This window comes from Arvicanthis niloticus, chromosome 10 (assembly GCF_011762505.2).
Source record: "Arvicanthis niloticus isolate mArvNil1 chromosome 10, mArvNil1.pat.X, whole genome shotgun sequence".
NCBI classification, from domain to species: Eukaryota; Metazoa; Chordata; class Mammalia; order Rodentia; family Muridae; genus Arvicanthis; species Arvicanthis niloticus.
In genome coordinates, this window is record NC_047667.1 from 29217654 (window position 1) to 29233968 (window position 16315).

The 16315-nt window shown below is 33.4% G+C and overlaps 1 protein-coding gene across 3 annotated transcripts in view; it reads left to right on the plus strand.

Moving 5' to 3' along the window:
* Positions 1-10280, plus strand: part of Kcnt2 (potassium sodium-activated channel subfamily T member 2) — a 332481-nt gene extending 322201 nt beyond the window's left edge. For 2 of the 3 annotated variants that reach the window (XM_034513149.2, XM_034513150.2), the window contains one exon: positions 7809-10278. In XM_034513149.2, coding sequence (XP_034369040.1) covers positions 7809-7920 — 112 coding nt within the window. In that variant the 3' untranslated portion in view covers positions 7921-10278. Of the gene's footprint in view, positions 1-7808 lie in introns of all 3 variants that reach the window. The other variant, XM_076941299.1, reaches the window with a different exon arrangement.
* The last annotated feature ends 6035 nt before the right edge of the window (positions 10281-16315 follow it).

Below are 16315 nucleotides of genomic sequence, written 5' to 3' on the forward strand. Positions count from 1 at the left end.
CATGGAGAGATTACAGTCTGAGGTCCCATGTGGGCCAGAGCTCTTGGGTTAGGGGTCCCTGGGCCAAGACAGCAGGTTGGAGACAGACTAGTCTCAGCCCTTGGCCTTCCAAGCACAGCTGAGAGGCCACAGAAGGACTGAGACTGGGTGGGGGGGAGGTAGTATACGAGCTGGATTGGCCCACAGCCAAAGGGGGAAAGGGGGAGAAGCTACTGCAGCTCCCCGTAGGGTAGAGTAGGCTCTTGGTCATGGCAACTCACTTGGCTGGGTCATGGCTGGCTCAACTATTTTGCTTGGGTTGGTGGGCTCCATGGCAGTAATGCAGAGAGATCCTCAGAGGGAGATTAGACAGCAGCTTGGTAGTTGGAGAACAGTCCCCCATTGTGGGCCCCAAAGACAAGAGGAAGTCTATGATCTTAAAAAATTTATTGTCATGGTGGAAAGTGGATGAAGCGGTCCTCAGGACAGGCCTGAGGTTAAATACCTTTTGCAAGTAGGAGGAGGGTCTGGGAAGGAATGCTTAATTGGCTACACCATCTGGCTTTTAGGTAACTCATGAATATGGAGATCTCTTGAGGCTCTGTGCCTGTAGTCATGTGCTATGTGACACAAACCTCTCTTTGGGAGGGGTTGTAGAGAGCTGTAACTAAGTGAGAGGAACTGGGAAGCCCAGGAGTACCACCAAACTCTTACAGTATCTTTAGGGTCTCCGTGGTTAGAAGCAGACTCAATTGGGTACCCCACTGCCTCTCACAGCCCACTACGCCACAGTGGGTGCACTTGCATTTGGGGCATAGATGTTCAGAATTGAGACTTCATCTTAGTGGATTTTTTCTTTAATGAGTATGAAGTGTCCTTCTCCATCTCTTTGATTACTTTTGATTGAAACTTTATTTTATTGGATATTAGAATGGCTACTACAGCTTGTTATTTTGTTTGCTTGAAAAACTTTTTTCTAGTCTTTTATTCTGAGATAATGTCTGACTTTGTCACTGAGGTGTATTTTTTGTCTGCAGCAAAATGCTGTATTCTGCTTGTATATCCAGTGTGTTAGCCTATGTCTTCTTGTTGGGGAATTGACTTCATTGTAATTGAGAGATATCAGTGATTGTTGTTTCATGTTATTTTTGTTGTTGGGGGTGGTATTATGTGTGTGTGTGTGATTCTCTTTTTGGTTTATTGTGAGATGTTTAATTCCTTGTGTTGCATTTTTCCTTCTAGAATCCTCTGTAGAGCTGGATTGGTAGACAGACATTTATTTAAATTTAGTTTTGTCATGGAAAATCTTGGTTTCTTCATCTACGGTGATTGAGAGTTTTGCTGGGTATAGTAGCTGGTCTCTTAAGGTCTGCATGACATCTTTCCAGGATCTTCAAGCATTTAGAGACTCTTTTGAGAAATCTGATATAATTCTGATAGATAGCTCTGCCTTTATATGTTACATGGCCTTTTTTCCTTACTGTTTTTAATATTCGTTCTTTGTTCTGTGCATTTAGTGTTTTGATTATTATGTGCTGATTTTCTTTACTAGTCCAATTTGTTTGGTGGTCTGTAGGCTTCTTTTACATTTATGGCCATCTCTTGCTTTAGGGAAATTTTCTTCTGTGATTTTGTTGAAGATGTTTTCTGGCCCTTTGAGCTGAGAATCTTTGCATTCTTCTATTATTCTTAGTTTTGGTCTTTTCATTTCCTGAATATCCTGGATGTTTTATATTAGGAGCTTTTTTTGCTTTGCATTTTTTTTGACCATTGTGTCAATATCCTCTATAGTATCTACTATACCTAAGATTCTTTCTTCTATCTCTTGTACTTTGTTGCATCTATAGCTCTTGATCTCTTTCCTAAATTTTCCATCTCCAGGGTTGCCTCCATTTGTGATTTGTTTTATTGTTTCTAAATCCATTTTGAGGTTTTTGACCACTTTGTTTAATCCTTCACCTGATTGTGTATTCCTCTGTTTCTGGAAGAGATTTATTTTCTTCCTTTTTAAGGGCTTTTATCTTTTTCCTGTGTTTTTCTGAATTTCTTTAAGTGAGTTATTTTTATCCTCTGTAAAGGCTTCTATTATCTTCATGAGATGGGATTTTAGGTCAGCATCATGTTTTTCAGGTGTGTTAGGGTATCCAGGGCTTCTTGCTGTGAGAGAATTGGGTTCTGATGGTGCCGAAATACATTGGCTTCTGTTGCTTATGTTATTGAGCTTGCTTCTCATAATCTGGTTATTTCTGCTGTTATCTGGCCTCTATTTCTCTGTCTTGAGCCTGCCTACTTGGAAGCAAGTAGAGTTCTGTGATTTGAGTTACAACAGGCCTCCTGGAATGCAGCAAATGCTGTCTATCATTGGGGGCTCTGGGCTCCTGTGTCTTTGTTTAAGGCAGATCACCTGGGAGACAGTCAGGGTGTGGGATGGTGGGGGGAGGAGCAGTCACACAGGTTTGCCTTCTGATAAGGTATAGACTAGAAGGGAGATGGGTTTCATGCAGAGGAGAGGGATTCTGCAACCTCTGGACTCCATGAGGGTCCAGTCTGGGGCAGATATTTGGGTAGGGGTCTCACCTGTGTCCCTGGTTACAACAGATCTGAGAGACCTACAGACTGTGATGTGGGGAGAGGGGCAGACATGCTCATATATCCTACTGGAAGTGTAGACTAGATGAGAGCTGCTGTGACCCATTAATAAAGGTCATAGTGTTGCGATGACCCGAACTATAAAACTATTTTGCTGCTATATCATAAGTATAATTTGCTACTGTTATGAAGGATAATGTAAACGCCTTATATGTAGGATAGCTGACATGTGACTCTGAAGTGTCATGACCTACAGACTGAGAACCAATGCACTAAAAGGATGGACTGCGCTTGCACAATAGTAATGACACTACCCTGTAAATGGGAGAGAAAAATGAGTATAACATTTTCCTTTACTTCTAAGTGCTTACACCTAATTACCAAAGCTATAGTGTTATCACAAGAAATTGAAAATAATGAATAATGACGTTTGTAATATAACACATTTATGTTTGATTAAGTTAGGTGGTGCTTCACTAATTTCAACCTTAACAAAATATAATGGAGATTTAGTCATAGAGCAGTGTCACAGTCTTTACTTTCAAATAATATTCAGTGTAAATAGACTACACTTTATTTTTTTCATCAGTGTTGTTTTAACATTTGCTTCTGTTTTTGGACTCTTGGGATATAGTATTATGCCATTTTGTGGATGCATGTTTTCACTGTTTTAAGGATACTCTTGGCAGTAAATTGCTGGGTATATAGTGATATTATGTTTAACATTTTGAGGATAAATTAAACTATTTAATGAATTATTTCTACAAGATTTTCTCTCTAATAGGTAGTTTAACAGTTTCCTAATAAACACATGTTATATTTTTATGTCCATTTATGATTTTTTAATAATTTTATGTAGCTGTTCAAAATGTCATACAAAGAGTAGTGATCAAATCCTTTCTACCACTAACCTTCATCTCGTCTTGTAAATCATCCAACTCATATTCCCCCTACCTTTTTGTCCTCCTTATATTATTGCACATAGCTTTTGCCCTCTGAGTCCTGTTAGCACTGACTATATGCATACATATGACTATATGCATGTGGTCGAAGGACCATTCACTTATGCATTGACAATGTCCTAGGGAAAGCATCACTAAAGATAAGTGGCTCTCTCAGCATTCATCAACTTCCAATAGTTCTTCATCTATTGGTGATAAGTATGACATCACTCCATTGATTTCTGCCTGCTTAAAAAAAAAGAATTTTCTCTAACTATGGTTAATAACAACATAAGTATGTGGATATAAACATAAATATTTAGAAGGCAATTTAACAACACTACCATTTAGTGAAATGCTACCATTTAGTTCCCATCTAATGCCTATAATCTTGCCAATCATAGAATTTGACTAGCTTTACAATGGTCATGCCATGAAATTCCTCCTGTGGAGCAGTCCACAAATGAAATGGAAAAGTGATTAGTTAGTATAATTATCATGCCATTTTTACTCCAGGAGCACAACTAGGTAGGTTGGTATTGTGGCATGTGGTGTCCTGTACTTGGTATCTTGAAGGAAAATGTGTGGTATACGACTATCTAGTTATGATAGACAACAAAAATGCTCCTAAAAGACATTGAAAGTTTATTTCAAATATGTTTGTAAATGCTAGTGTTCTAATGTGTTTCCTCTGTTTTCTGTTGATAGTTTTATAGATGGGATTTTAAATATCCTTTAACAAATTTTAGATGATTTTTGTGTATGGTTAAAAAAAATCATGATATAATTATATGATATTGTTAAGTTTTGACAGAAACATTTTTCAAGGAAAAAATTTTTTTCTCTTCAAGTCTTGATCCTCTGTTGCAAATTTAGCTACTTGAAAATACATTTGCTTGTCTATATAAAAGTACCATGCTGTGTCACTTCCTTACTATAGCGTCGAAGCATAGTTTGCTAAGTAAGATGCAAGCATTGTAATGTTGCCAGTTTTCTAAGATTTTGCTCAATATTGCAGTATTAGCTGGGCTGTCACTGAAATGGATAAAAACCTTTAGTATATATGTAATACTAAAGCTTTAACCATATTCTGTTCTATACAGAGGTGTGCATAGAGAGAAAAATAAAATGGAGGTCAAATGGTGGGTAGTATTCAATTTTAGGGTAAAATTAGACAGTTTTCAAAAAAAGTTACTAGAAATGTGTATTTAAAAGAATATCATTGCCTCAAACCTGGAAATAATTCTTAAATTATGCCTAACATAATCAGTTACAAGGCTTTTTACTGTAATAAGATAGGACATAGTTGTAATCTGATGAGCATGAGTTTATACTTGTAGAGTTCTTATTGGTCTGTCAAAAATTATATCTGATGATGTTGAATTTATGAAGGACAAGACACTGTTGAAGAACTTTATATTGTACCTGGCTCTGTCTTTAAGACTTCCTTTTGAAGATCACTAAAATAAAATTTAGCAACTCTTTTGTTTACCATCCATATTTGTATATCTTCTTTCCTTAAACTCATTTTAAAGAAACATTTTTAGGAAAACTGCTATCTATCTCATATCTTTAACTTCAATACTCAATTTCAAAATAATAATAACTGATTTTTCTGTTGTTTTTTTTAGGCTCATTCTATTTGTATGCTATAATACATCAAGCTTACAACAACAATCATGCATGATTAATTTTAGCAGTCTGCTCAAAATTGATATCATTAATCTTTTGGCTCTATGTCCATGTTTTTCCATCATCCATGTATGTTTATGACTTCAAATGAACTGTGAAACAGACAATAACAAAGACATTTAGTTGCTGGAAACCAGGCATGTTTGTGAGGAATTTCCTGTTCTTCAAACAGTTTCAGGAATATATGGTTCTCATATTACACTGATTGTAGTTGTGGAAATGTCAGAAGGCTTAGATGAACTCAAACTATGACACATTTTCACACCTACCACGACTAGCAGCAGATCAAAAAGAAACAAATCTGCAGTGTTAAACTGGTTTATACTGATAATCATGTAGAGAGCAGTGTTTGTCACAACATCAATACAGTTAGTGAATAATTAATTATTGCTTACTTTTTGTGTTTTTTTTCCTAAAATTTACTTTTTGAAGTTCATTCCAAATCAGGGAGCAACATTAATTTGATTCTGAAACAATAAATCACTAGATGAAATGTCATTAAAAGACTTAATGTGTGCTATTAGTTTTCTTCATCGATTTACAATGCTATTGAAATTTCAAGCAATTAGAAAGCAGTGTGTGTAGATAGTGAAATCCCATTAGTAGATACAAGGACAGTAATTTCCACTTTTCATTTGATTGAAGGAACTGGATGGAGCTGCTTTCTCTTGTCTAATTCATCATACTTATGAAGGGCTGAATAATTTTCTTCCAGGTTGTAAGAAGGAAAGTACAATCATTGTTAGGTATTCATTCCTAAATTTGTTTTTGATTCCTTTTGGTATTTTCTTTGGAAATTATTATAGTAATGTGGAATTCTGCTTGCATTTTCACCTGGAATGACTGTCCTTAAAAACCATTATTTAAAAGCTTTCATTATCTTTTCACTGCCTTTCTTTCTAACTTCAAATACCACTACTTCCTGGTCTAACCAGCTGTCTAGACAAACTATCTTTTAAATAGACCAAAAAAACAGCTCTTGCTCAGTGCCTGCAATTGTCTATTTAACTTAGTTTGGAATGAGCTTTTTTGCTTCTGTTTTCTCATGCCTATTGAAATAAACAAATTTCTACTCAAATGCTTTAATAAAGTATTATCCTGTCCTCTTCTGCTTGGGGGCTATTTATAATTCCTCTTTCTTTTTTTATATTTGTTCCATACATTATATATTTATTTGTTTACTTACTGACTTTATTATTTATTAATCTATTATGTTATGAATTGCTAACATGTAATAATGCCACATATAGTTTCATAGAATGAAGATGCCTTTCCTCAAACAAATATGAATATTAATAGAACATTTGAGTTTGTCAAATGAACATTTTCTTATTTATTCATAGATATTATTGAGAATGATTTTCAAAGAATCTCATGGTAATGGTAGTTGTTACATGTAACCCCAGTGGTTGCAGAAAGAGACAGGAATATCACCATAATTTTGAAGCCACACTTGCCTACCTAGAGAGCATAACAATAGTTATGATGAGATAACGAGACCAAACAGTATCAACAAACCAATAAACATAAAGAATAATAAAGAAATATAAAAAAACATTTAATACTTCAATATTATTTTCTTAAATATTATATGAACAATTATCCAACTACTACAAATGTTATTTTGGCTTAGTGTTTGCTGTTAACAGTAATTAAATATGTAAATTAAAGAGATTTTCAAATCACCTTCAACAATCTCTTAATTGTATGAATAATAACAACAATCACCTATTTACTGATGGTTATGATATAGATTTTGATAGAAAGTAACCAGTTTATGGTAGCAAGCAGAAACTATGAATATATTATGGAGTTTTGACCAATTGAAACATCATAATTGTAAAGAGTGATTCATTAGCATCTATCATCTTATTGCAGCTTATTTAAAGAGAGTCTTTCCATTACTTATTCAATAATGTGGGCCTGCATTTGGCTTCAACACTAAGGTGTGGGACACTGCCTCACTCATGGGGTTCAGGGCTCTTGTGACTCTGACACACTGCTCAAGGGAGATGAAATACATCCTCAGATAGGAGTCCTACCTCATGATTTTCTGAATGATAAACGGCAGGGTAAGTGCCAGGAGTGGGAGGGGTCTCCTGTGGAAGACTTAGGTGCAACTCTGTACAGGTGGACCTTGATGAGGGAGACAACCGTTGCTTGTCCAAACTGTTTATTCATAGTCTATGAGAATGCATTCAACTTACTGAGGGTGAACCCTTTCTCAGGAGGGGATGCCCAGGAAGGGAAGCTCATTGGCTAGACACTTTGAGTCTATCTAGACAATTGGCATGGAGAACTCTGAGTTTCTATGCTATATGACCAGTTTTTGTGGTCCTCTTAGTGGAATGTCATGGTCACATGCTCTAGGATGGTGCGCTGGTTGGGAGATGACTTAAGTACCTACTCTTCCCAGTTATGAGATTTACTAGGTTTTTTGAATCTGCTCTACCATACAAGTTATTCGGTCTGGTGGCATGGTTCCACTTGCCCCACACAATATTGTTTTATATAAGTTATGTTTATAACTTGCAGATAGAACATATAGTAACACTTAGAATTAAGGTTGCCTTAATTTACTAATATAGCTTTGTTTTCCTTTGATAGATATTTAATCCGACCAGATCCATTGTCCTACCTTCCAAACAGTGAACCCAGTAGGAAAAACAGCATCTGCAATGCCGCTGTTCAAGATTCTCGGGAGGAAACTCAACTCTGATGAAAAGAAAATAAGAGACATTATATTCCTTACAGGGATTGTGCTTAAAATCATTATAATGTTGCAGATAATTCTAAGAGCCTGACTGGAATGTATTCAATTTCTCATGTTACTTCTATTTAAAAATAAAATCTATTCTTTTAGAAGTACAGATCATTTTGAAACTTAATGTGATATTTGTTGACATTTTCCTGATTAATATTTAAATTTCATAGGAGGAGATTCTCAAAATGAATATAAAATGCCAAAGTTAAAGTCTGATATTTAGTTGTTTAAGAGTAATCACAACTATTGGCAGTCAATTTTAAAACATTATTAAGACTATATAGAAATTTAAAAATCCACCTATATTAAGTACATCACAAGAACACAGAAGACTGATTTTCTTTTTATAATTAAATACATCATTATATTGTTTAAAATTACTGTTTCCAAAATTGAGCCCATTAAGAATTAATGCCTATCTATACATAGAGATTAACCACTAACTTACAAGGCTGACTTCTGTCTAGGCCTCACAGTTTGCTTCAGAATAGATCTTTGGCGTCATGTCTCTCTTTCCATATTAACATATTTACTTTAGAATCTGAGATATCCATAGCATGATTAATTATACAGAAGAAACTAAAACACAAAGGAATATTAATCGCCTGAGCTTTTTTTTTTTTTTTTTTTTTGGTAACTTTACATCAAATGTACATTTTATGCTAAGAAAAGTGTACTTAAGAGAAAATATTTTTGTTCTCCTAAAAAAAATAATGCCTAACATAGAGAAAACAATACATATCTTTACAGCTTATTTGAATGTGAGAATTGGAATATTACCTGTATATATCAGATGAGCAGTGATGACTTCTATTACTGTTGGCTCTAATATTTTTCATTTAGATATATAGTAAAATTCACTAGGAAAATGATTTAAAGTTGAAAGAAGAATATTTATATGTTTTATGAACCACAAGGACACTTTAAAACCTTAAGTATTCTCAAAATGTCTTTGATAGTAAATACTCACTATCAAAGTCTGATTTAATGTAAAAATTAATAAAATGTGTCTATACTTAGCATTGTAAGAAAAACATCATCACCATAGATATTTATTATATTTGAAATTTAATATGAATTATTCAGAATTTGACAGATGCATTTAATATAACCTGACTATTAGAACACTAATACTTTTAGCTTTATTCTCTATTTTTGACCTCATAAATATGCTAAAATTCACAAGAGAATAAATACATACATAGTTACAAAATCACATAAAATTTCCCCATTGGAGATATATTAGTACATTTAAAAAACTAAAATTCCGATTTTTATCTATTTCTTTATTCATGAAGTTGACATGTAGTTACAATGCAACCTATAATAGTTCATCTAAGAAATAGAATATTTTGTTCTTTCTTACCATAATGAAGCAGATCTTAGAAAAGGAAAATAAATTATTTAAAAATGAATGCTAATGTCCTCATAATTACAGAGAAAAATAGAAAGATAAAATGTAAAATTGCATCTTCAGGCAATCTTGCAATTTGACCAGAGAATATACAATGTATTTTTTATTAGCAGTAGTCTTCATTTTCCATAACTGGGTATAAGAAAAACATAAAGAATTCCCTCAAAACAGAGAGATGCTCTCCAGTCTTCAGAAAATTATGGTAGAACAAATTGCTTACATTTGAGAGAGAGAGCATGCCTTAAAAGTCATGAATGTATGAGAATATGTGTGTACATTACAAACAGGAAATGCATTTGAAAAGCATAAGACATGATATTAAAATTAAAGGCAGAACTGAATTAATGTATTCAATAGGTAAAGATATTGAATATATATTGATATCAGTAGTCAAGTAGGAAATTTCTTTAGATTGACACTTTTTTAATTCCATTACAGCTGTTTTAGGAATAAATTTCAGATTTTAAAAGTCTTCTATTTCCCAATGATCTCTAAAGTTTAGTATTTTTGCATTATGACAGTTGCTAAGACTGGGATTTTAAGCTAGGGTATGATTATATTTCCTATAAAACTAAAATTTTTGTTTCATAAATTTTAAAATAATTATTTTTGATTATGAATAGTAGTCCAAATTTAATATTTGACAGAATTCATATTGCTTGCTATAACAATTATAGTTTATAGTCTTTCCAGTTATTTAAAGAATAAAGGATGTTTATTAATGACATTCAACAAATTGTTGCCTTTTTAAAATTATTATACTTGCACATGAAGATAAATCATGAAGTAATTGTGCTGGTAGCCTTTTGGGAATTGGTTTGGTTTATTGTCTATGTACCATTTTGCTACCAGTTTCATTGAATTGCTTTAAAAATAAATAATAAAATTATTTCTGATGATGATGAAAATTTCTTGTTTTTTTTTTTTTTTTGTAATAGCAGAACTTTGGAAAAATTCTGTTTTGAAACTGTAAAAGTATTTTGTCATTTTTATATCTCAAATTCCAAATAAATGTGAAAGTTATTCATTTAAGAGGCAAATTAGATTACTTTTAAACATTGCAGTCTGTGGATAAATACTGCAGGAAAACAGAAGAGAAATGAGGAGTAGAGAGAGAAAAGAGGTATCCAACAGGAAGGAAATTATAAAAGAAAACTATAAAAATTTAAGCAGGAGGAAGGGAGATGGTATAGGGGGTTCCTGGGTGGGGGTTGGGGGGAAGGAATGGGGTAAGGGAATAAAATCTGAAATGCAAATATAATATCCAATAAAAAATTAAGTGCCAAAATAAAAACATATTTTACAAAATAGTTTGTCGGGTCCAATTATGCTCAAGTATAAAATTCAGAACAAAAATCACCACCTAAGTGAAAATTAAAATGAGTTTAAACATTAAATGTTTTTTTTTTTTCTTTCAGGCAAATAGTAGACACCATTCTCCCTGTTTCTGTTGCTATGGTACCTGGAAGAACCCTTGAGTGTATTTGATGAGAACACTGATTTAGCCATGAAAATACAAGTGGAGTACAGAATCATGGGACCGTTGAGACCCCTGAGATCTTATTTTATCTCCCATAATCCTAATCATGATGACAAAAAACTTAGTGGACATAGACAGTCCCTGGAAAAGCATGTTTTGTTTTCTCTAAGGACTGACTTCTGAAGCAAAATGACATTGGGGGATCCAGACTGCTTAAGCAGCTTTTGCTTTTGCAAGATGGTATATATTTAGGGCAAAGGATTTTATAATGTACAGTGATTGGCACAAAGAAGCTGTCATGGTGAAATGGGTCTTGCTTCAGATGAAGTATGCCTCAGAAAGTCTTCACCTAGAACCTTGGAGCAGAATCCTAGTGAGTACACCGACAATAGCAAAGTTGTGACTGCTTTCTTTTGTATGATATCCCACAGTGCTGCTTTCAAGTGAGCCTGGAATTAATCTGAAGGCTTTTTTTCTAGATCTCTTTATCTTGACCCTGAAGCTGTGAGTACTGCTTATATAGCACTTCACAGTTTTCATGTTCTCTTTGCTAACCAATCTGTTATTACTCCAGGGTCCCCTTAAGAGTTAATTCTTCCCCACCAGCATTTTCCAATGGCACTGAGAGACTTCATGACCATCACAACAATGAGAGGCTAGGAGATGAAACTTTTTTAGATCAAAGGAAATTAATTTATGATAATTATATAATGTTTCAAAACTTAAACAAAACACAAGCGAAAGCAATTTTATAAGCATTATTTCATCAAATGCCAGCCTGAATTACTAGCTATAAAATGATAGTCACTCGAGCTCAATAGGAAAAAAAAAACAGTACAGCAGAAGTGGCCAAGTTAGAAAGAAATTATGCTTACAAATCGAAGAGGAGAATGAGAAAAAAACCCTAAAACATCACATAAAACTAGTCAAATTAGAGCACAGAAAAACTGGATGTGAACATCAAATGGAAGAGAGTCACAGTTCTGTTTAGAGTTGTACATAGGCCAAGAAAAGCAACTCATAGAATTGACCACAAAAGATTTCAGAACCAAGATCATCACTGCAGAGAGAAGAAATAAATTCACTTATGAATTTCTTCTTTAAAAACAGCAGTGGAGTCAAAGAAAGAGTACAGTACATTGTTTGTAGCCTTGGCATTCAGTTGCTTGGCAGGAGCGTTTTGTTTGGAGTTTGCTATTCCTTCTAAAGACTTTAATGCTATTCCTATTGATACTTTGGACTATTTACATTAGAACAAATATTTCTTGAACAGACTCCACCACAGAAAAACATTACCCAATAATATATGGACTAAAGAGAAATATTTTAGGCAATTGCATTTACTTTCTAAGTCTTTGCTATGTTGAAAAGCTGTCATCTGAGACCTGATTTAATTATTTTTGTTTGTCTTTTTTTTTTACAGAATCTGAAACAGTTTTTTCTGTGTATTAATAGCCTTATAAACAAAATAGAATTTTGCTGCTTTTTAATGTGCATTTAAAAGCAATTCCATAGTCTACATATGTTTCTTTATAAGTTGATGTTATTTTTGTAGTTAAGAGTAAATATTAAATTGAAAATATCAATTGTTGATAATATTTACATGAAGCATTATTGGCCTGATGCTGTCAATATAGTATAGTGACACCTTCTTATTCTCTGCCTATTAAAAAGTTAAAACTCAAGCAAGAATCATGGAGAATCTGGACAGATACTTGAGAAATCAGAATGCTATGGGGTTCTGAATTTCACTAAAAGAAGAGCTTAAGGACACTCACTAGTAGAAGCTCAAGGACAAAAAATATACTCAAATGAAAGCTTGTGGATAATCACTTGTAAGAAAATCGAGTGGAGGTGCAAGCAAGACCTGCCTTATTGGAATGAATTTTAAGCAAGGAGACATGGGCATAGCTTCTGCTGGTAAATACCATTCTCTGCAGACCAAGGACACTGTGGTTACTTTTCCAAAAGTAAGCACAGAATGATAAATATTGCACAAAAAGCCATTCTCTGGTGAAGTATTGTACAAGGGCCATGATTTTAAACCTCAACCTGATTTTCAATAAATCAGACTGACTTTGTTGTGATTACATGTTTTGAATTACCTATCATCTAGTTATCAAATGAAAATGCTGGTACTACTGTAATTGGAACTTAGAGGCTTGGGCCCATACTCATGCAGATTATCACTTAAGGTTCTAATTAAAATGTTACTGTGCACATTCTTTCAACAATTCTTTTGCTTGGTGTGTATAATTTCAAGACGATGTGGGATGCGCTGTATCCAGCTGAAATAAACGATCTTTAAGAGAAAAAAAGAAAAAAAAAAAAAGAAAATCACATGAGCAGACAGGACAAATTCAGCAAGTGGACCAGGACCTCCTAAATTATTTTCTGACCTAGGGGACACTCACACTGTAGAAGATTGATCACTCAATGCCATTTATATTTTCAACTCTTTCATAGGTTAGATCTTCTACTTATATCACTTTGAGAAAGCTAAAGATAGAGTGGCCAGTTTTACATGGAAAAGCTAAGGTCAAGCTAAGATAAAAGTAAATAATACATTGAAAACTAAATGGACTTTAGTCTGTATTATATTCTTATCCAACTGAATTGTATTTTATTAGTAGAAATATAATTATACATTATATTTATATTATATTATTATATTATGTTAAGTAATAACATAATTTATAGAATATTATAAAATATTATAAATATATTATATGTTAAGGATAATAACAATCTATAAGTTACTCAATATTTAATAACACTCCAAAGAAATATACAGTTATACACAAAGCCATACAAAGATGTATGTTGTGTCAAAAACAAGGAGCTAACAATGTGTTGAAATGCAAAACAAAACATAACAAAGCAAAACAAAATCTTTTTTATGGCTAGGCCAAACGTCCAGTCTCTTACAAGTAGAAGAATCAGTTAAGACTAAATTCAGGAGAGTCGTTTTTTTTTTTTGTGATCATTGAAAATTACATATTGTGAGTTTATAGTCTGACAGTTCCTGGAACATACCATGAAACATTTTATTGTCAGCCAATTCTCAGAAAATACCAGGAAACAATGGAAACAACCTAATATGTGTACATTGTAAGCTTATAGAAGAACAATCAAAGATACAAGTTGACCTTTAGCTTAGGATATGATTAAAGAAAAACATCATAGGGCAAAATACAGAAATAAATCAAATTTTAGCATTTTGTTTACCTAGGTAAAAGAAGAAAGAATGGGATCAGCTGTCCGTTAACTGTGTGTCTATTTGTGTGTGTGTGTGTGTGTGTGTGAATCACAACAAAATATTCCTTCCATTGACAGCAGACATGATGAACTTAAATACAATCTCCAAAAAAGTATTTTGCAATTTACAGGTTTCAGATGTGTGCTCAGTGCATTACCAATATTCAGAGGGTCCAAGAAAGATTGGATGAGTTAATCATAATACAAAAATTGCCTGTTTATTTTTTTGTCATCTTAGAAATCATCAGTATTATTTGCTAGCACATATTCATTGTATCTAATAACAGGTTATATATTAATAACACTTTTGTGCTTATATGTCATATACTTTGATTATATTCTCCCATACTACCTTCTGGGTGCCAGACATGCACGTGATGAATAAAGATCCACGAAGAAATAACATATATAAAATAAAAATAAGTGAATTCTCTCTCTCTCTTTCTCTCTCTCTATTTGTAATAAAAATATATATATATTGTATATAAATATATATGTATACATATATATACTCAGATTCACTATAATAATAAAATATCAAAATTGGAATAATTATTAATTGCTTTAATAAGATGCTCAAATTTATATAAAATGTACAAAAAGTAGTAACTACTTGACAAACTTCTACAGTTTCAAATTTCTAGTCCTTAGTTAGATATAAATGACAAATTTTAGAAAGAAATATCTCATGAGAATGTTTTAATGGATTGACTTTTAAATTTCTGGCAAAGAACAATCTGTGAAATGACTGACATTTCGACAGAAATACATGTTGCTAGGAATAATAAAGTGGATGTGACAGCCTTGTTGCTGCTAACTAAAGGAGGAAAGCTCTTTATTTTGAAGTTCCAACATCTTCCAAATTGGTGTGAAGAAGTCTCATTTGTCTCAAGAGACAAATCAAGGTTTATCCGTGCACTAGGCAACAAATTGCAGTCTAATTTGCAGCCAGAAGAATGATCAGTCATTTCCTGGTACAAATTCAAAGTCTAAGTTAACCACAGAGTTCTTTTCTTCTTGATCACTTTAGAGTGTGAAATTTTTAGCACATATTTAGTTGTTAAGTTATGCAGATTTACTAATATGTATGTGATTTGTTTAAACATTAAAGTCTCTCACCTTTGTATATTCTTTATAAATATTTGATAGTTGGTATCATGTTGTAGTCCAAGGTCATTTCTATCACAGAGCATTAGTGCAGAAACCTCAATCATTTAATTGAAGTTTATTTTCTTTAATTTGGGACATGGAGAATATTCTGAAATTGTTTTCTTAAATTTCATAGGTGTGTATGTGTTTGTGTGTGTTGTGTGTTTTTATGTACTATACATAATAAACTATTAATGAAATAGCTAAACAGCCTACAGAAACACTGTTTTAGCATTTTAAATTTGAATTTTATAATTTGTAAAATTCTTCTTATGCAGCCATTATTAAAAGATACTTGCCAAAAACCACCTTAGACATCTATTTGGCAGGTAAACTGAGTCAGGAAGTGGATGAAGGGTCAGTATTGAGAGCAAATGACAGGGGTGATTCCACATATCTACCAGGGCTGAGGCCAAAGGCAGCCAGTGATTAAGTTATTCAGCATACTTTTTACTGAAGGAGCAAGGCTTTATTTACTGGAGCTGGAGCTCTTTGTGGCCAGTGGAAAAACTGACGTTTTTTTTAACTCTTTGAGGCTGGTGACAAAAAGAAGAAAAGAGACAAAATTCACACAGACACACACACACACACACACACACACACACACACACACACACACACTCTGAATCGATGAAACAAAAGGCAGAGTCCAATAACTTCATACATACTAATATATATACATAAACACATACCTACATGCATACAGACATACAGTCAGACATATACACATTTGCACATAGAATAGTTAAAGCAAACCTCCAGAAGGCAAGCTCCAAGCATTTCACACATGCACATATAAATACACACAATTAGTAGATGGGACAAGCACCAACACACTCCCAGACAAGCTTTACATGCATACATACATACACACAGTTGATGGATAGAAGGAACAATGTTCCAGTCCCCATCCACACAAACCTTCCACATATTCATGCATGCATACATACATACATACATTCATACATACATATAGTTGTTGGGATGTTCCAACCCTCATTCATGTAAACTTTACATGTATACACACATATACATAGTTGATGGACAGA